Source organism: Gekko japonicus, unplaced genomic scaffold (genome assembly GCF_001447785.1).
Source record: "Gekko japonicus isolate JY-2015 unplaced genomic scaffold, Gekko_japonicus_V1.1 scaffold343, whole genome shotgun sequence".
Classification (NCBI taxonomy): Eukaryota; Metazoa; Chordata; class Lepidosauria; order Squamata; family Gekkonidae; genus Gekko; species Gekko japonicus.
In genome coordinates this window covers 640,138-662,760 of record NW_015171513.1, presented here as the reverse complement: position 1 = coordinate 662,760, position 22,623 = coordinate 640,138, and the positions used below count along the sequence as shown (strand labels likewise).

Below are 22,623 nucleotides of genomic sequence, written 5' to 3'. Positions count from 1 at the left end.
ACAAGTATGATAGATCAGATCACATTATTTAGAGCACTGGAATGTTTTCTGGATAATGTTCCAATTCAGATTTTCCCAGAAAACCCACATCAATATCACAGTATTTCTTTTACAGAGTGAAATCAAAGCTGTGCCCCACAATCCAGTAAAACACCACCATGTTTCTTGTAAATACCACATTTACATAGCACAATCCTCTTAGGCTGAAAGATACGTGAATAATTGCTGATTAGTAAATGTTCCTGTGAATCCCTTTCCTTACTACTTCCTTCCTCACTGAGCCAGCTGTGGGTCAGAATACAGACAGATCCATATGGTTCCAAATATTACCAGCTATTGTCCCCCCCAATTTGTATTAGTTACAATAATTGCATTGAAGAATGAATATATTCAGTTAATTAATGTCCACAAGCATAATCAGGATGTTACCAAATATCATTCTGGGTTGTTGTTAATAAACCATGAGCACAACGACACAAATATGAATGTTCTTATCTCCCTTTGTCACCAGCATCCTTGTGACCTCCAAAAACTGATACTATGGGAGCTGCACAGACAAAAATCCATGTGACACAGGGGCTACAAGGAGGATGGTGAATCAAGTAAAATGGTCTTTCCTTTTTATTTTGCTGGCAGAGTTTCCACTAGCACAAAAGGCTCCTTTGGCAGTTAGGGGCTGATTTCAACTGATTCCACTGCCTCATTGCTCCATAGCCACCCTTCCGGAGCGAAGACAAAAATGCGCCCCAGGCTTCTCTTAACAAGTTGCATGGATATCTCGGGGAATAGCTGAGGAAGGCAGAGATCAATATCTGCAAGTACCTTCCACCTGCAGTTTGTAGGAACCAAACTAATGTTTGATTTTTAAAATCCCAGCTTCTGTGATGGCTTAGGATGAAACCATACTCATGTTTTTTGTTTTGTTTTTCTAACTGTACTAAAAAAATTAAAAGAAATAGTACTATTATAATTGATTTCCGTTTTGTGTATAAATACCACACTGTATATAAATAGTGTAGAGTGCCATAAAATAAATGAACAGAATGGAAAACGAACAACAAACATAAGCTTTCAATTAATATGTATGAAAAAATAAAGAAATGAAAAATGGTATATTTGTAGATCAAAAGCAAGATTTGAATCAAACATGTTACATAAGAACTGTATGCAAACTTAATCAGAATTCAACATTACAATAATTAAAACAGATAGAAATAAGCAACCCGTTACCTTTGCTGACACAAAAATTACCTATACTTCATGCAGAATGTGCTCTTTGCAGTTTGTCCAGTCAATTACAAGTGAAAGATGGAAGCAGAAGCTGGCAGATATGGAAGGGTATGGATGGAAAAGGGGAGAGGAGTTCCATTCACAGGGATAACGAAGATGAGAAGATGGCCAATAACATTTCAACTTACCAGATACAACTAAAAACAAAACAAAAAGAAAAAATGGAATAAATAAAATCAAACATAAAATGAACAAAAAAATAAAATGATTTTTTTTAATTACCAGATCTTATTTCAGAACACAAACATATTTGAGAAACAGCATAGCACAACAAAAGTCTTACTAAACAAATAGTTCCTTTTAACTGAACAGAAAACTCAATTTTAAATCAGGTGATACGAAGCATGAAACATCAAGTATATACAAGAAATGTGGCACAGTGTGAAAAGGATCTTCCTCCCTGCTGAGCAGAGTGATGGGATCATATTCAGCACAGTTACTCCCCCAACCTGCTGTAACACATGAAGATGATTGTCCACTACATCCTTCATGCTGAGAAACAGAAAGAAAATGTATTATGATGTTCCATTTATCACATAATCTAGGAGTAATTTTCATAATCGCTTTCAGTGTTCAATGCATTTATATTACTGGTGAGCAGAACGAAGAGACGACTACGCAATACATTCAGGCTGGATTGGTAGGGCACGGAAATACCTATTCTGCTAGATAAAACAACTCTATTTCAGTTTACTTCTTTTTAAACATTTCTTCTCTACAACACACTGGCAGGAAGAATTTTTCAACAAGGATATTGCTACAGAAAGAGAAATTTATATATTAAGAGGCATGTAGTAGTAATAATGATAATAATTATTGTATGGCATTGTGTGTAGAAAAGCCAGGAGATCCTAAGATTGTCTGGCATCCAGAAGTTCTAGCTCTTTTAGAGTTATGCACTACTAGGTGGTGATACATTTGAGGGGTGGTTTGCCATTGCCTGCCTCTGCATCATCATGACCCTGGTATTCCTTGGAGGTTGCTCTTCCAAATACTAGCCAAGGCAGACCCTGCTTAGCTTCTGAGATCTGATGGGATTGGTCTAGCCTGGGCTATCCAGGTCAGGGCTACCATGTAGTAGTCATTAGTAGTCTTCCCCACACATAGTAGATTTAAAAGGGGTTTCAGTAAAACCATTTGCTTGGGCAATAAATATTAGGGTGGGGCTCATTCCAAAGTTTTGGCCTCCACCCCCAATGATGCATCCCCTTCCCAATCCTAGAAGTAAACCTCTGGCTCATGCTCATCATCACTGTATATAGAACAGGGGTCCCCAACATGGTGCCCATCAAGGATTTTATGAAAGTGAGTAGGGCCAAATGAGCTTTTTCCGAGCAGGCTATTGGATATATGATTGGCTATGAAGATCTGTAAAAGCATTGGTTGGCAGCAACTGCCATCAAGGCACAAGGATCTTCACTACATGACTGAAGGTAAGCTGTGTGTATGTAAGTAAATATTTTACACACTATTTTCATTTTAAAAGGCATCCAATTAAGCAGAGTTTTTGCATGAAATGTTGAAGAGTTACTGTTACAGTTATACATAACCTCACTCCCTTACATTTTGTAGTAGGCTACACTTTCTGTGGCAAAGATTTGTGGTTGTGCCCACCACCCTATGCCCACCACCACCCATTGCCACACCTCACTCCCTTACATTTTGTAGTAGGCTACACTTCCTGTGGCACAGATTTCTGGTCATGCGGTGGCTCAAGTGGTTAAGATGCTGAACTGCAGGCTGTGGAAGGTTAGTAGTTCAGCAGTTCAAGACCCGGGTGCCGCATGATGGAGTGAGCTCCCATCTCTAGTTCCAGCTCCTGCCAACCTAGCAGTTCGAAAGCAAGAAATTGCAAGTAGATAAATAGGGACCACTTCGGTGGGAAGGTAACAGCGTTCCGTGTGCCTTGGTGTTAAGTCATGCCAGCCACATGACCACGGAAACGTCTTCGGACAGCGCTGGCTCTTCGGCTTTGAAACGGAGATGAGCACCGCAACCCTAGAGTCGGACTCGACTGGCTTTCGAGCAGGGAACCTTTACCTTTACCACCACCCTATGCCGTATTCCAAACATGCCTGCAAGGTAAAACAAGGTTCGGAAACCTTGATATAGAGTGCTGAGGCTCAAATGCATATCAAGCGCACAATATAATCCTTTTGAAAGGGGCAGTGCCCTATTAAACATTTTCCCCCATGATTAAGCTTTGTTCCGGATCTCTGTGTACTGTATTCTGCTCGAAGTGGGATCATATCATTGGGACTTCATAGCTTGCATTAGGTTTTTAAAGCTGACAACCTATAGGTTCTTTCCGGTCCTTTGGTTATGGTAACCAAATTTAGCCAACACATGTGTTTATTGCCATTCATGCATATGCATGAATGGCAATAAACTACATGTGTTGGCTAAATTTAAATGGCATACACACACTCCACTTAGCTATTATGCCCCACATGTGATGGGGATGGCAAGAACAACTTGAGACTACCTTTCATGTCTCACTATACCTAATTCCATTAGCTCTGTTCTCATGTTACAGTGGATGCATGTGCATCCTGCATGTATATAAGGACATCTATTTGTGCAAAGAGCTAACATGCATTCACTTTACAAATGAAATCATAGACAAATACTTGGATAAACGTAGAGTTTCAGTCACATGCTCAGTTGTGCATGGGTTGAGCATAACACGAGAATAAGTCAACACACGCATAAAGAAAAAATAAGCGTACACTGTATAAAATTGTTTGTTCATTGTAACTTGTGAACAAGCTTAGTCAGAAGTGGGTTGGGATAATATGGCAGAAATACAATTGAATCCTTTTTTAATAAATTAAAATCTGTTCCTTGGAAGCTCAATTTGCATGGGTTGGAAGAGCTAGACTAGTTGTACCTCACCCCACAAACATTATTTTATGAAAGAAAAGATTGACCTGCAGTACTAAACTTAATAAACCTTTCTCTATACTGACTGCTTAAGCAAACAAAAATCAGTTTGGGTGAGCATTTAAAAATCCTACAAGCTATTTCCTTAATTCCAGACCTATATTTAGTTTAACCTAAAATGGGAGAGGGTCAAAGGTGTTAATGGGAAAGCTAAAATGTCTTTGTAACTTTAAACTATTCTTTCATGTCTCTCCCATAAGTAGTTACGATGGTTAGAAAATTAAGCAACAGAACTGATCTTGCAAAAAAGAAAATTGCTGAGATTATGCATACACAAGCATGCATTTCTAAACTACAACACACACACACACACATAATGTAAACACACACACAAAACAAATAAAAGTATAATAAGTGGTAGATTTTTAAATATAAACCATGGATTATTCAGTGAGTAAACTAAGAACAGAATAATTTACATAAGAGTTGACTCATATGTGATAAATGTCAACGCATTCAGGTTTTTAAAGGGATGTTCTGCATATCTTAAATCCTTCAGTGCTCTCATTTGGTTTTACCCTTTTAGGTGCAGATTAAAAATAACTACTGTTAAGCATGAGTACACTTTCATAATTAGCTGGTAAACACCTGCAGCACTCTAACCCCCAATAACACACACTGAGAAAAGTAATAATATCCCAACTGTCAAAATTCATTAGGCAGGAGAAATACAGGTTCATGTTCAAGTAAACAGTATATAAGACAAGGTGCAGATGTGACGTGAAAATGAAATGAACATATAAGGCAGTTATAATACCTTCTTTTTTGAATCTGGTTACATTCAGTACACCATAATTCTGTTTATAAGAAAATCCAATAATCAAATGCATATGCCAAATAGGTTACTGCAAACTATAAGAGCCATTTATTTCATAATGCTTACAAGCATAAAACAATATGAGACAGCAGTTAAGAAGGGCAGGTTTCAATTTAGCCAGCCCAATGTTATAAACCAATTTTAGATTTCATTTTATTACTCAGATTCAGAGGGAAAAAATGTTTTAGACAGACAGACAGATATATAACACCTTGCCAAATGTAGTGAAACACTAAACACATACTTACTTTTAGGCTATTGTATTGAAAGAAGATTTTCCCTAATGTTTTAGGGAGCAAAGAATTTTGGCCTTGGTTCTCTCAAGGCAAAATGGACTTGTAAAAGTGCTAAATATGGGGGGGAAACCCATGAATAAATGAACTGACAGTAACGATATAGCCCAATGCCAAAGAAATATCTGTTTGTCAGATTTTTTTTCCCAGTAGACTGAAAAGAAAAAAGGCATATAATCCTGTCTCTGTTAACACTCCAATGAATTAGAGGGAGCGTAAGCACTCTAATTTTAGCACTAAGATAATGCACACTAATTTTAGCAAGCAGAGGAAGAATATTTCTTCCTTTCAGACACTGTCCATTCAGATTTTAAAGTAAATCCTGACTCCAATTTGTGCAGTATGTATCTATGACAGCTAAAACTGAAGCCTAGATCACAAAGAAACACACTTTTTAAATCTGTAAAGAAGCTTCTATATTATTAATCATGCATAGGCTTTCAGACAGCAAACAAATAGTCAGCAAAGGCCCCTGCCACACGGCAGGGAAAACACAGGAAAAAGTGCGGCTTTTAAAAGCCGCACCAAAGTTGAGATGCCGTGGCGGGATCCCACGGATCCCCTGAACCGCGGCGCATTGCTCCCCGGCACGATCAGATGCCGGGGAGGAAGAGTCGGATGGGAGGGAAAGGCTGCCGAACTGCGCATGCTCGGGCATGCACAGTACGCCCGGGGGCCGGGATGCGCCGGTGCAAGGACACGCCGGCCAATCCCACGGCCCGGCTTGAGGCGCTCTACTCGGAAGAACCACCTAGGTAGGTGGTTCTTTTTTAGTGCGGGGTTTTGGGCGAGAGGGACAGATCGGGGATGGGCAGGCAATGATTCCCAGATGTTGCCGTGGGATCGCACCCGTTCCGTCCCTCTCCCGTCCCAAAACCCCTCATGTGAACAGGGCCAAAATAAATATCTGTCTGTTGTCATCTTACATACAGTTTCACAGCTTAATTTTGAGTAAGCTTCTGGGTGTTACTGACTTGGTTCTTGGACATAGCTAAGTGGCTACGAATAAACAGTTTGGGTTTGATGATGGAGCTGATGTGGTCAGAAAGCCCAGTGTCTTAGAGAGCACTGCATTACTTATTTTAACTGGGTATAGTGGTTATCAGTAGGTTTTGTTAAGCGATACATTGGATGCTTCTGCATAATTACTTCCTTATAACAATTAACATTAGTTAGTTTGTGCTTACTTCAGTTCCTTGGGTGAAGTGACTGATTTTGAGCTAGCTATTTAAAACTGTCCCACAGCTGTAAAGTTTGATTAACATTCATCAGGGATACTCATGCATGGGTCTGAGAGCCACATGTGTCTCTTTGTCATGATATCTATAGCTCTTCTGAACATCATTCACCAGAGTGGCACCCATCCCATGTTCCAGGAATGCAGGCAAGGTAGAGCTTGTGGTTGGCAAACAAATGACACTAGAGGGACTGGATATATACTGAACAAGGAGAGACCCGCAAGAAACTTGCCGGGAGGGGGCATTTTCCCCATCTTTGCTTCCCTCTCCCCCCTTCTCTGTCAAAGTTCCTTCCTGTCTTATCTATCAATCTTCCCTCACCTCCCCTTCTCCTCTCACTCCTTCTATGTTAGTTTTCCTCCCTACCCCCTTCTCTAGGAATCCTTTCTTACCCCCTTTCTTCTCTCTCCCCTCTATGTCTCACCTCTCTTCCCCCACCCATTGTCAGTCTGCCCCTCTCTCCTCCCTGTTTCTCCCCCCCTTGATAATCTCCCCCCTCTTCTGCCTCCCTTTCTACAGCTTCTTCATTGTTTTTCTGGCCATGGGGAGGTTGCTCGCTTGGGAGAGACCTGGCAGTGGTAGTGTCCCCTGCTCCACGGCCAATTTGCTGGCTGTGGGGAGGCCCCTCACTTAGGAGAGGCCCGGCGACGGCATCCCCTGCCCCACGGCTTCAGGGATGACTGGCTAGCTGCAAGGAGGCTGCTCGACTGGGAGAAACCCGGTGGCGACAACCCCTGCCCTGCAGCTCCGGGGCTGACTTGCTGGCTGCGGGGCCACTCGCTTGGGAGAGAGAAAGCAGCAGTGGCATCCCCTGCTCCACAGCTTGAAGGATGACTGGCTGGCTATGGGGAGGCTGGCTCGTGAGGGGGAGTATTCCCCATGGCTCCCAAGCCGCCAAGACTTCTCCCCGCTGCTGCCATGGCCCACAACACCAACACTGGCGAGTTGTGCGCGGCTCCAAGCAGCCAGGCCCTCCAGGCTCTTCGCTGCCGCTGCCTCCGCCCACAACAGCAACACTGGCAAGCCCTGCATGCTCTGAGCTGCCCGCCGCCAACAACAAGGGTAAGTGCATTCCCTGTGCATGTGCATGTGCATGCGCAGGGAATGCTCTTTTACTTTTGGGGGGATTTAAGTATCTCCCCCTATAGTTTTTTTTACAGTTTTTAGATTTTTCTGCACATCTGGGGATTGCTCCAAATGTGCAGGAAAATCTCCCTGCCCCCCAGGTGCCCCCAATGTGCAGATTTAGAAATCCGCATGGGGGGCGCCTTGGCTATTAGATATATAGATAGGGATAGAACCACAAAAAATACCCGAGCTAAATAGCATTTATCTGCTGCTACAAGACTCCGTCTTGGGTGTCATCAGTTGCTGAATTACCCCAAATAACTGTACTGGATGCAGTTCAGCCAGTTCAATAGTATACTCTCTTTTCTACTATGAATGACACCTCACTTTCCAATGTGTTCTGTGGTGTGTTCTGTCATTTTTACGTTGATTTCTGTTAGTTGCCTCGAAATCTTAGGCTGGAAGGTAGCATACAAAGTTTAAATATATGGTAAATTTTGCAAAACCTCTAATCAATTGTTTCTAATAGCTAGCAATTTGAAACTGAAATGGATAGAATAATTATGTTGCGCATTTGCCAGCCAGATTTGAGCACTGTGAGAGTTAAGCACATGCCTAACAAAAACAATTATCTTGATCGTCCATCTTGAGTCTCAGTAGGAAAACATGGTTGCACTTACCTGTAACTGATATTCCTGTTCCTGTTCCAAAATCAAAGTGAAAGCACCTTGGCAAAACTAATAAAACAACAGCCCCACTAATGCTTAACCCCAGAGCTGTTTTTATCTCTGGGCACAAAATATAAACTTTACCATAGGCAAGGTAACGTGCCTATGATTACCAGCCAAAAGATATTTAAAAATCACATGAACAGTGAGGGAACCTGCTCAATAAAGGTAATATATATTTAGCTCTTATAGTTGAATACACATAACAACTAAATACAAAATTAGGTAAAGTTTCAATTACAGCTCTACAACAAGGGCAGATTCTCTGGGGACGGTTAATACCCTCACAGCAACCTGATAATTGTGCAAGTGGTAAAGCATTTACTCTAACCAATAAAAATGTTGATGAAAAATTGGGACTGCTAGATTTTTTTTTAAAAACCCTTGGCAAAACAGAAAAAATAGGGTCCGAAAGTCCCCCCCCAAGGGGGGGAATAACACCTCCTAGCACCTCAATTAATAACCTCCAGATCTGATCTCCTCAATGATTCCAAAATCTTCTTTCTAACTGTAACTGATATTCATTCAGTGGTCTTCTGTGCAGGCACACATGGGAACTGCACATTCACAGGCCAACCACAAATAAAAAAAGCTCCTGGAGGTGTGAGATATGAAAGTAAAGATCTCAAAGACCTATGGCTGTGAACCAAAGATGAATGCTTAACAGTGGTGAGATATCTCTAAGAGAAATGTTTTTGTAACATCAAGCTTGTTTAGGAAACATAGATCCAGAACTAGATGACTGCCCCTTGACTTCTTGTCTATTATAAAAATAACAAAACACCCCTCACACCATATGGAGAGACAACCTGCACCCTTGCAGGAATAAAGCAGGAAGAGAGGGAGGAACAGCAAGAGGAGGAGAAAAGGATGGCTTGTTATTGAACTCTAGAGCATAACCTTGTCTTCATTACTAGCCTCCCAGGTCAGGTGACCACTGAATAGATGATGAAGTGGATGGTCACAAATCCTGCTTGCCTGATCGTTGAGGATCTCTGGAAAAATAAGAGACTTCCTTAGGTTTAGAGTGATAACATCTGTGGATTGGAGACTGAGTGTGGGTTCCTGGAAGTTGGGTGAGGCTGTTATGTGGTTTTAAGCTGGGAAACTGTGCCACAGGGTGGGAGAGTACCTCACAGTGTACATTGTGGGATTGCAGAGAAGGCACAGTGATGAAAGGCAGGATATAAATGAAGTAAATAAACCTATTTGCAGGGTTAAAATGTTTACCTGAGGCTAGAAAAACTGGGATATGTGCTTAAAAAATAAACTTGCAACTATGTTTTAACTTACTTTATTAAACTAATTTTGTCTGGAGAAGACAATGCTGTAGAAGAAACTACTTTGAACTATTGTATTCTTACCAATACAGAAAACACTTCCAATCAATATATTTAAGAATCATTGATCAACTGCTCAGAGACTAAATATCTTACTTTAGTAACAATTTGGAGATAATATATTGTACACTACATTCGTTACAGGTAAAGCCTTCAGGGATTTTGTTTCTTCCACAAGCCTTTGCACACACATGGTTCCCATTTGTTCCCAATTAATCTAAGTGTTGCACTCCTATGTGTGACTTGTGTTTCTCAGACAACCTTCTCCTGGAAGTATATCACTTAGGATGGTCTGTTGGAAAACAATAAGGTCACGTTCTGTAGATCCATTCTTCTAGAATGGCCTAACAGAGTGGGTAAGTAAGTACCTTCATTTGCTGCATGCAGGAAGGTGTACAAGACCTTGTAGGTGTTTCAAAAGGGCATTTGGTGGATGGTAAAGTTCTTTAGCTGTGTTAAAATGACATGTGTTTGTATGTGGGTAAAATGCTGTCAAGTTGCAGCAGACTTATGGTGCCCCAGCAAGTGGCTTTCATGGCAACTGTGAAGCAGAGGTGGTCTGTCATTGCTTCCCTCTGCAGAGTCTTCCATGGTGGTCCCCCTTCCAAGTACCACCCCTGTTTAGCTTCCGAGATCTGACAAGACTGAGATATACCATGCTGACTTCCCTCCCTGTTAACACTACATTCTGGCTTTTGATTCTGTGTTTTAATTCTTTACTTGTTGGACACTTGTGACATCTGTGTCTTCTGCTGTTTTGTTAGCCAGCCTTAGTTCACATAGATAAGGGAAGGTATAAAATAATTAAATAAATAAATACCTTCTTTTTTTAATTAGTTTTAAAAATGATTCACACGAAAGTCAGCAGCCAGACTGCTCAAATCAGTGACAGAAATCTAAAGCACTTTCACATTCACAGCAGTAGTTAACATTAAAATGGTACTTCCTTTAAACTATATAACCTGAAAGGCACTTGTGTCACTTATTCTTCTGTAAAGATGTTACTGAAGAATCACCATATTTTTGCACACTATTATGTAATACAGAATAAGTATGTTTTTTTCAAAGTCCTAATCTGCCTTGTAATTGGGAACCAGTGATTAGTACTCTAATGCAAGAAGGGTTTTTTTTTCCCAATTAGAGGAAGTGCCTTTTATGTCGAAGGAAGGTACCTGTAGCCAGAGAGAAGAAGAGAAAGAAGAGGAGATTGGATTTATACCCTTCCCTTCACTACCGGAAGGAGTCTCAGGGCAGCTTACAATCTCCTTTCCCTTCTCCTCCCCACAACAGACACCCTGTGAGGTTGGTGGGGCAGAAAGGAATGTAAAACAATATTATTATTTTTTAAAGGAGACAAAGACTTCCGGAGACTATTCAATGGCATTGCAGTATAAGAAATCTATGTCTGTTTAGAACTGTCATTATTTTTGGCAGAGGCTACAATAAAACAAAAAACAAACAATGGCTATTTTGATTGCTGACTCTTGGGCCTATCCCTTAAAATCCAAGAAGCTGTTTGAGATGTAATACATATGAACACAGTATGCTATTAACAGAGTGATTGTGGGGGGGGGCAGATTGAAATAAAGAGCTGACTGACTAGTGCACGAGGCTGCATGTGAGGAGTGCTTATGCTGGCACAGGGTGCAACTGGCACTGCACACTTCCACTGGTGCAGCTGCACTACAGCAGCACACTAGTGTAGTGATGGCGTGACTCCCAGCCCTGGGGTAAATGTGGGCACTCCAGGGGGTGTGGCACAGGTTAGGTGGCTCCCAAAGTGATTTCAGCATGGGAACGCCCCCCGGAACAGGCTCAAAATGGCTCTGGCAACAATGCCAGTGCTGCCCATTGGCAGCCATGGTAACTCCATTCACTCCCCCCCCCCACAGCTGCAGCCATGCCCATAGGAACCCAAGCAAATCAGGATACTGACCAAGTGCACATCCCATAAGCACACCATCACCACTGGCCCCACCCCTCCTCAGCACCCACTCACGGCCCATCCTGAGCTACAAATGGTTCCAGGAGGTTGCTCCACAATTCCAAAAGTAGGGTGCATGGCATATCTCCTTGCCATGCTGACATGGAGCAAGTGCACATGCACCTCAGTGGCAGGCAGAACACAGACAGGGCACCTAGCACGGCTGGTCAAGCACGGGGGGGAATACACCACAGGGAGAGCAAAGTCTACCCTCTGTGGCTGACCTCTCCCAGATTTCAGCCCCCACAAGTACACCAGCTCCTCTGCCAGGATCCCAAAGGGCAGCCATGCATGAACACAGAGCAGAGCTGCAAGTCATCTTTAAGGGACTGGCTAGACAGAAGTCAGAAAAGACTGAGATTCTGGTCTGCTTGAATACAACAGGCCTGAACTGTTATATGTCAATTATTGTTATATGTTCCATATATATCTTATGAAAAAAAGAAATTTGAAGTTTTTAATTGTTGTTTTCATAAATGTAACTGTCACAAAGTGGAATCACACTGTCAAATTATGCATCTGACGGAGAGAGTTGACAAAGAGAACCTTTTTTCCCTTTCCAAAAATACTAAAGCGTGAGAGCATCCAATGAAACTGATGGGCAGTAGGGTAAGGACAGACAAAAAGAAATACTACTTTACACAGAGAGTGATTAAAATGTGGGATTAAATGCCAGAGGATGTAGTAATGGCCAAAGGAATAAAAAGCTTTAAAAGGGGATTAGATAGATTCACAAATAATAACTCTATCAATGGTTACTAGGCATGGTGACTGAGGGGAACCTCCACATTAAGTGGCACTATTTATCTCAATCCCAGAGTGAGGAGGCAACATATGGGGAAGGCCTTCGCCTCTATGCCCTGTAGTTTGCAGTCCAGAGGAACTGGTTGGCCGGTGTGTGAGAAAGGATGCTGGACTAGATGGACTACTGGTCTGAGCCAGCAGGGCTCCTCTTATGTTCTCACGTTCTTGGGATAGATTAATCCTACATTCTTGGCAAGTCTTGCCTTAAAACAATGCTTGTCTTTACTGCTCTCTTAAGCATCTAATAAATTAATGTTATGCTTGCTTTACTGCCAAAGACTAACCCTTGACATTTTGGCCACATGAAATCCTATTGCTTTGGGGTATCCCTCATGTTGAGGCTGATCAAATCTGGAAAGGAAAAAAATCAATTTTGTCCTTAGTTAATAGCTATACCAAAAACAAATCAGAAAAGCTTTAATTAGTAGTTTTTTAATATAAGACTTTTTATTAATGACATAAAAGAGATGGGTAGAATAGGAGATGAAATTTCTTCATATCTGTGAGTTCATGCCTATTTAACACATTGTTGTCTATATCTACAGGCAGCTGGAGGAAGGATTTTTTTGTTTAAAATGCAAGTGTTCTGTGTAATTAGTTGATGTTTTCAAAATACAATAACTCGCACATGAGCCCTTGTTCTTTCCTAGCAAAACCATATTAGCAGACTTTAATAGCTATTAGTGAATAGAAAAGAAATGCTTTTTTGTTAGTAAAACACTGAAGCTCACAGAAGAAAACTATCTCTTGAGTTTCTGAAGTACTTAATATCAAAGGGATTATTTAGTAAGAGAAAATTAAGGGAATACAAGAAATAATTTTTATTCTCTCTCTGTCTCACTAGACTAGATAAAAATATCCCCATCTATAGATCTATCATTTAGTGAAAACTAAATTGATTCTTCTTTCAGGAAAAAAATGGTAAATTCTGGTGCAACTATGCTATATCAGAATGTCTGCAGGAGAAGAGCTAGATTCTAAGACTAATCTCCTTCTTGAGATGCTATACTTTTAAAATTATATTTTAAGTATAATTTTTCTTTGTCACACCACATTTCAGAAACTACACCCACTGAAGTGGTGCTGCTTAGTAGTTTGTTTCCTGTGGGAGTCATTTTCCCCAGGGACATTGGTCTGAGAGAGAGGTATTAGCAGTTGCACTGCTTTATTTTCTATGCCACCTCTCTCCAGAGAACTTGCTTACAAAAACATGATAAAAACATAAAAATATAAGCATAATTAAAAAAACAAATAAACTATTAAAAACTCCGCATAAACAACCCAGCATTAAGAATGTATTACTACACCACCTCTATTTTATCCCTGTCACTTCCATCTTGATGTTGAGACATGCATTCCTCCATGTCTTATAACCAAACAAACCTTTGACTGGCAAAGAAACATAGAGGAGAGCATGGACAGAACAAGCAGAACTCTACCTGATTCAAGCATACTAACTGGAGCTGAACAGCATTTCTGAGTCACCTAAAAAACCCCGACCTCACATAGAACCAGAATTCAGTCAGTCATTCATCTCACCAGTAAGCCTTGTTCATAATAGACTCTGTCACTATTAATATTTTCATTGCTGGAATTATGTATCTCCATTCCATTTGTCACCTTAAGTCATCTTTTACAGTTAATTTGTTCAAAACTAGCACTGTCCACTCAGGACACATATCTGAACCCCAGTCTCTGCTTCCTCGGCCCCATAAACAGAAAAATAAAAAATATTTTCTGTCTCTGCTTCAGGTGGGGCCTGGATATCACCTGCTATTACAATTGATCTCCAGATGACAGAGATCAGTTCCCCTGGATAAAATGGCTGCATTGGAGGGTGGACCCTATGGCATTGTAACCCTGCTGAGGTCACCCCTCACAACCCCACCCCCGAAATTTGCAGTTCTTTCCCCATTCAGAGCTGGCAACCCTACCTATAATGGAAACAGAACTTCCCTAAAGCATGCTATCTGACTGATCCAAGAACATTTGTGAGCTGCAGAACTCCCACCAGGAACAAGACATGCTTTTATTACAAAATTCATTTGCTGTCCACTACCTGGTTCTAGAAGCTTCCTGCTTACACTTTCTATGGGCTGTGAGGGACCCGACCCCTTCAGTCAGCTGGTAGAGAACTTCATAGTGAAGTGCTCACTAGGCAAATAAACTCCCTCAAGTACATGTGAGGCAATCTCCAGATTGTCTTGCTGTACATTGGTGAAAGTGGAGTTGGTGGCAGCGGCAGACAGGTGGCAAAAATAAAAAAGCCAATTTCATGCATCTGAACAGCTCATTGAATAGTCAGTTCCCATCTATGATCTGAAAACAACAGGTGAATGGAACCAGTGGGTGTTCAAGCACGCCTTATTATAAGGCGAAGCTGTTGTGCCAAGGAGTTTTTGGGAGATCTCTACATGGATGCTGCAATGGGTAAATTGGTATTCAGTCATACTTAGAAATAAAGACAACAAATTCCACTCCTGAACGCTAATATTGTAGAGGTCTAGGAAATTCTAAGAGGCAATCAGGCACAGAATATAAGAACATTTTTGGATTGTTCCTTTACTTTTCTATAAAGTAAGAAGAATCCATTTGTAGTGCTCAGTGAGAGTCCATTCCTTGAATAAGTACTTTCTAAGCATACTGAGCAGTCACAAAAAATTCAGCACATAACCTAACTGTATGAGAAGATAATAGATTTAGATACCTTTTATTTCTTATCAGTACAGAAACAAACAAGAGTGGTTTTAGATTTTCTTAATGGCTTAGTTTTCTAGAGATAAAATGTGATTGCTTGGGAAACTGCTTAAGGACAGAAATCCACGTTCACTTCTTTTTACAATGAGATGCACAATCATTTTCTTCTTTGATACCGACTAAATTTCCTCAGGAATGGAACTGGGTCAGCTATAATGATACCTTTTAAAATTCAAACTGAGAGAAACTCGGTAACAGCTCCTGACAAATAGGAAAGAGAACTACTCTTACTGAAAGAGAAGCATAAGAGTCAGACATTAGAGCTGCTTTGAACTTTCAAGCTAAATTGACCTTAAAATAAAAATAAGGTTAGCAATGTGCCTGAAGTGCCTTTATGAATGTTGAAGGGAGAGACAGATAGGCAGTGTGATCCTCCATACAATTGTGGTGGCAATTAATTGGATTCAGAGTGTAATGTTCTGCGGTGATATGCCTCTTCTGATGACCAACAACACTCAGTCGTTGTCTATGAGACAGCTTTATTCCGTAGAAGGAGACACCAAGAGCGGAGAGCAAAGAACAACATCACACACCTGAAAGTCGGCTGACCCTCAGCATTCTAACAAGTTAAATACTTCACATAGAATGGAAAGCCAACCACTTAAAGATACACACACACACATCGCATCTCTCCCCCCAAGAATACAAAAAATATTTAGATGACCAATAAGGAATTAAAAAATTAAAACACGTAACATTTATAATAAACAATAAAAGTTCAGATATCCAGTACAAGATACATACAAGCATAAGCATTATGGGTTGTATCTTTCTTGAAAGAATACACGCCTACCATAAAATGTTGTACATCTAGGAATCCTTAGTGTTGTTGGGGAACTATTCAGTTCCTGGTTTTCCATTTCTGTCACTTGACCGTTCGGTTTTCTTAACACCTTATCATATTGTCCTTGCTTCCTGTTAAACTCATTTTCCTTTTTCTCGTGCCTCCTCTGTTCTCTTCCCACTCCTTTCTGATAGGATCTAAGATGAACTCTATTGCGCCGCCAACAGACGTTACCATCAGAAGTCTGTACCCTATACGTATGTGGTTGCTGACATTGCTCTACTACTACAGCAGGACACCACTGCCTATTTCCCTCTACCCACACCTCATCTCCTTCTTTCAGTGGTTTCGTCGCATGATCATGGAAATATTTCTGTGTGTCCTGGATTTCCTGTAAGACCTCATTTACTCCACTTGGTGTTTTGGGACACAATCTCTGCTGGGATGCTTTGAGCCCAGTCAGGGGAAAATCCTTCTGATTTGGAGGTTGTATTTATATGAAGTCAAAACTCAGTTTAAAATTGAAGGCAAACTATGGGCATCATAAGTATGACATCTTTCCACTATGATGAAAGACTGCTTTATGTGCAGGGAGCCCTTTTTGGACCTCTGTGTCTCAAGATCTTGTAGGATTTGCTCTCCCCCCCCCCACGCTATTTAGCATCTTATCCATGCTATTTAGCCTCTGTGTGGAACTACTAGGGATGCCACCCAACTTTGCTGATGATACCCATCTCTATTTCTCTTTTTTAACTGAGTCAGGTGAGATAGTGGGCATTCTGAATCATTTTTTGAATTATGACCTGTCTGAGGACCAATAAACTAATACTCAGTCCATATAAAAGTGCCTACTGCTAGATGATAATGAGAATCAGGAACTGGTCATTCTGTTCTGTACAAGAATGCACTCTCTTTGAAGACTGTAGCCTGAAATAGTATTATGTCCAAATGTGCAAAATGAAGTGTTCATCTATGGGCAACTATGGTGCTTTTAAAGGTAAAGGTTCCCTTGCTCGAAAGCCAGTCGAATCCGACTCTAGGATTGCGGTGCTCATCTCTGTTTCAAAGCCGAAGAGCCAGCGCTGTCCGAAGACGTTTCCATGGTCATGTGGCCGGCATGACTAAACACCAAGGCGCATGGAATGCTGTTACCTTCCCACTGAAGTGGTACCTATTTATCTACTTGCAATTTCTTGCTTTCGAACTGCTAGGTTGGCAAGAGCTGGGACTAGAGACGGGAGCTCACTCCATCATGCGGCACACTCGGGTCTCGAACTGCTGAACTACCGACCTTCCAAAGCCTGCAGTTCAGCGTCTTAACCACTTGAGCCACCGCAGCTCCTAACTTTTGATGGTGCTTTTATCCAACTTTAATTGATGCCTCAGCGGACTTTCCTTGATAAGTTTCACCTGGTTACAGCTGAAGCACTGATCCCATCCAGATTGGATGACTGTAATCAACTATGTCTTCACATACTAGTAAGAAGCTTCAGTAAATGAAAAATGTGGCAGCAAGACTAGGAGCAGTCTTACTGATTCTGAGGCCCTGGGTAGAACTTGAGGATAGGGTTCCAGAATCATATAAACCACATTAAAAATTGTGCAGAGTTTTTGTAGAGTATAGTCTTATTTTAAACAAAAGTGAAAATATTGGCTATGTAGTGTGAGATAGTATTGCAAACTAAATCCCATCACAGGTGACACTGTAATGTTTCAGATATTAAGGCAAAAACCCAGTTAACGCAACAATTTAGAAGAATCTCACTTTGAATGGGCAATAAAATCAGTTCTAAACAGTTCCATTAGCTCAAGTTGATTTGAAGAAACTGCTTTGAACTAAAGGATCATTTGAATGGAGGAAGCACAATCTTATTTATTTTGGATATTTCTAAATCACCTCTTCAGAGTCTTGTTCACTCACTAATGGAGTATTTTTTAAAAATAACAGCATCAACCATCATAAGAAGAACCAACAGCCCATCTAATCATCTTATTTATTAACCATACACAGCATTGCCTTTACTTTGGACCATAAGCAGCAAAAATAGAGAAGGCTCTTACAAATCCTGTGAAATGACTTATACACTTTATTTTATATAGCTATAACCTTTTTTATTGTGCTTTAACCAGTCTAGTAAACAGTAAGTTCAGTACAAAACACATTGACTTTAGCAGTCACAAATAGGAACAATGCTGAGAGAAGGTTATCAAAATAAGTTTTATCTATTTCTGTGAAGTCCACATGTACAAGAATAGGGAATGAGATGGAAGATCATGGCCATTAGGAGACAAATGGTATGACATCACTGTCTGCCTTCTAGCCAGTAAAGGAAACAAGGAATTATCTGAAGAGTGAACATCTGGAATGTATATATAAATCCAATGACAGATTTTCACACATACTCATTCACTGAATCCTGCTAGACTTTTTACAGTGAAAGAAAAAACAGTAGTCCTGTGATCTTTTTTCATGTATTAATAAGAAATGATTATGCGTAACTCAAGTGATTTTATGTAATATCCTAAATATGGCAAATTTCTTGAAAAACAAAAACAGAAATGAATCTACAAATGCTTATAATTTCATAAGATGTAAGGAATGCACTGTTTCACAATCTGAAACACCACTAAGAAACACATATAAATTCAAATAAAAGTGTACAAATGTCACAAAGATTGTTTAAAAATCTATTTTGGTTCAGCCCCTCAATGTGATTCTGACAAAGTTTATTATCATTTTGTTAACTATTCAAGAACTGGTGTACTAAACACTTTCATTTTCAATTTCCATGACAGATCATAACTCTTTCCACCCATTGAAAGAAAATAATATTTCGAAATGCTTCAACAGTTCAGTTGAAATACAACAATCAGATCAGAGTGACCTTTCTTTTCTTTTCTTCCTTTTGGTAATACAAGTTCCTGCAGTAAATATTATTTATGAATCCAATAAAATTACTTCTTAAAAACCTATTTATTTTCTTTTCAGACTATCAATAGTATTTCAAATTAATTCTTACCTTGAACTGTTAGGGTTGCTGATGCTTCTGCTTTTCCAACCATATTTTCTGCAACACATGTATACGATCCCATGTCTCCTGCTGTAACTTTTCGGATTTTCAAGGTATGGTCATCGCGGATTTCATATCTAAACCAAAGAAACAGAATCCTATTAGACTAACTCTTTTGTCTCAGAATGCACCAGGGCACCAGAGTAACTGTAGACAATCTTCAGCAGTTCTCTGTGGGAAGCTAGAAATTGTCTGTCTGCTGGGAATAGATTGAGGTGGGTAGCCATGTTGGTCTGAACCAATAGAACAAAGTTTGAGTCCCTTTAAGACCAACAAAGTTTAATTCTGCATGCATACAAAAGCTTATACCCAGAATTAAACTCAAAATCTCAAAGGTGCCACTGCACTCAAACTTTATTGGAAGCACAGGATGCATATGCCTTAGAGCCACAGAACGCTTTTTTGTAACGTGAAAAGCATGGATATTGTGCATAAAGACATCAGAGAAGTGAAAGAAGTGAAACTAGGACCTGGAAAGCACTAGTTAAGGCTTCTAGATGCTTTTCTTTATTAAAGAACTAGGAGTAAGGCCCGTTGTGGGAAGAAATATAACAAGCTCTAGAAGGAAGCTCCAGGTGAGTGTCCCGACCGTGGCTGGTGGGGCAGCAGAGGGAAGGAGAAAATAGAGGGAGGCAAGCCATGTTTATTTCCTTCTGCTTAGCTATAAGGTAGGGCTGTCTCCAGTCATTTTGCTGCCCCAAATGGGTAGTATGGGAGGACAACCTCATGGTAACAGGTATGGTTCCCTCCACCCCTGACTTATGTTGATTTGGGGTTATGCAGTAGCAGCTAAGGCAGAAAAGCACCTCCTCCTATGCCATGTCTTCTGGGTTCCAAGGGTTTGGAAAGCGGTTCCATAGCCAGTTACAGGGTTGCCAACTCTGGGTTGGAAAATACCTGTAGATTTGAGGGGTAGAGCCTGGGGAGGGCAGGGTTTGGGGTGCGGAGTGACCTCAGCAGGGTATAATTTCATAAAGTCCATTGCCCAAAGCAGCCATTCTCTCCAGGAGAACTGATCTTGGAGATCTCCAGGTGCTGCCTGGAGGCTGGCAATACTAAGGGAAGGGCCAAACCTGTAGATCTGAGAGGTAGAGCTTGGGGAGGGCAGGGTTTGGGGTGTGGAGGGACTTCAGCAGGGTATAATGCCATAGAGTCCACTGCCAAAAGAAGCCATTGTAATAGCTGGAAAATTTTCTGAAGCAGAAATAATGTGCTGTGGCTGGAGAATACAGTGATTTCTAGGAGATCTCCAGGCCCCACAGGGAGATTGGCAACTCCAGTGACCATTTAAGGAACGATTGGGATATGTATTTCGACAACTCCTATGACTGTTTAAGGGAAAATTGGTATATGTATTTTACTTCAGGACACATTCAATGACTCCCAAAACAAATGGTTTAGAATGTTAGAGGCAAAGGCCAATCAGGCCGCATATGCAAATGACCTCTGTGTTCTGACTGGCTATTGGGGGGAGAGGAACAGCAAACTGTTTAGAATATTGGAGGCGAGACTCAGGCAATGCAGCCAGTGGATAGGGACAGCTTCTGAGTGACAGATCAGGGAGCGAACTGATTTGGGAGAGTGTGGAATGTTCAGGAGTTCATGACCAAAACAGAATTATATATAAGTAGAGATATGTCCTGTATTGCAGAGCATTCTAAAAAGTTGGAAGAAATCCAAAATATTTTAGGGTTTCAGTGAAACAGTAGTGACTGATGGCCCAGACTAGCCTGATGTCATCAGATCTCAAAAGTTGAGCAGGGTTAGCCCTGGTTAATACTTGGATGGGAGACCACCATGGAAATCCAGGTCTGCTATGCAGAGGTACCTCTTTTACATTACATTACATTTGCGATTTATATACCGCCCTATCCATAAGGCTCAGAGCGGTTTACAGACAATTTTTATCTAAGCTAGGAGTACAATGGTAAGGGGAGTGTATTTTCCTAACTAGGCACCTAACAGCAGGATCTTTCTTGGATTCGGCAGTGGATTCGATGGTAGCTCTTCCCGCAAGGGTGCAGATGTCCAGTGTTGAAGTACGGATTCTCTGCAGTAGCGGCTTTTTTCCAGCAGATGGCCCCCACAGAACACGAACGAGGCAGCTCGACTCTTTGTCCAATCGGCTCCAGTCTTCGTTGCACGTCATGCTCTCCAGGCACTGGTCTCCGTACTCGGGCTCGCCACCATCTTCGCCTTATCGTCATCGATTCAACACCATTGCTGCTGCTTTTAACACCGATCACGGAGGAAAGGTGCCCCCCGCTCGTAAGGAGCAGGTACCCATTTACCTACTTGCCCATACAGGCTTTTGGACCGCTGGGTGGGCAGGAGCTGAGACAAAGGGCCGGGAGCTCACCCTGGCTGCGGTGGAACTCGAACTGCCATTGGCAGTTCGGCTAGATTAAGCTGCAGGCTTTTTCACGCCTGGCCCCACCGCTCCCATTATCCCTCTGTTCTGCTTCTGCCTTGAAAACCCTAAAGGGTTGCCATAAGCATCCTGTGACTTGACCATACTTTCCACCGCAGTGTTGAATGGAGATTCATTTAACTCCTTTTTTTATTCTATATTTATTACAGGAAATAACCTGATTCCAGAAAAGTTAAATTGAATACTCCCTTTGTTAAATCTCCTCCTGTTTGTTTGGTTATTTCAATAGTGGCCCATCTAGTCCAAAATCCTGTTGCACACAGTGGCCAATCAGCTCTTCTGGAGGGCCAGGAACAGGGCATAGAATCTGAGACCCTCTCCAATGTTGCCTCCTGGCTCTGGGATTCAGAGGTTTAGTGCCACTGAACGTGGACATTCCCTTCATTCAGAAGATTAGTAGACATTGATTAACCTATCCTCCATGAATCTATCTTTATTCTCTGTGTAAAGAAGTATTTCCTTTTGTGCGCCCTAAATCTACTGCCCATCAACTTCATTTTTTTATGCCCCCCGAAGGGGATTTTTTATTTGCATTTTCTATAAACTACAAAAACTACAAAAACTACAACTAAAAGTTGGAAGGGAGAGGGAAACTAAAACCCTATCACTATAGCTATGGGAAATGGGAAGAGGGCAAACTAATAAATAAAAAACTACTTGATGGGGAAAGGAAGCTTCTAGTCTAAACTATTTCATCTATTGGATTTGGGGAAAGGAAAGCTAATATATGTCACAATCTAATTAGCTAAAAGTAAGGCTTGTTAACCTAATGTTCCAAGTTTGGTATACAGGTTGGTTCAGTGCTTTTTGAATCCTGTGAGTACGATTCTTCTTCTTCCTCCTCCTGATCTGGTTTTGAGCTCTTTTCTTTCTTTTTATATTTTGAGTTAAACATTTGGTCAATAAATTTTTCAGCTTTTGGAACAGAGTCAATTTTGTATTTTCTATCCAGATAACTGAAGCTCAGTCCTTCCGGGAATAACCATCTATATGGTACTCCCTTTTTTTGCAGTGTGAGAGTAAACATCAGGTATAGTTTCCTCCGTTTTCTGACTTCAAAGGGAATGTCTTTTAG

The 22,623-nt window shown here is 41.0% G+C and overlaps 1 protein-coding gene across 1 annotated transcript in view; it reads right to left on the bottom strand.

Moving 5' to 3' along the window:
• Positions 1 to 22,623, bottom strand: part of ROBO1 (roundabout guidance receptor 1) — a 433,180-nt gene that overhangs the window by 102,461 nt on the left and 308,096 nt on the right. The window contains exons 6-7 of the mRNA XM_015419360.1: positions 19,067 to 19,194; positions 1,419 to 1,427 (exon numbers count right to left, since the gene is read on the bottom strand). Coding sequence (XP_015274846.1) covers positions 1,419 to 1,427; positions 19,067 to 19,194 — 137 coding nt within the window. The remainder of the gene's footprint in view (positions 1 to 1,418; positions 1,428 to 19,066; positions 19,195 to 22,623) is intronic.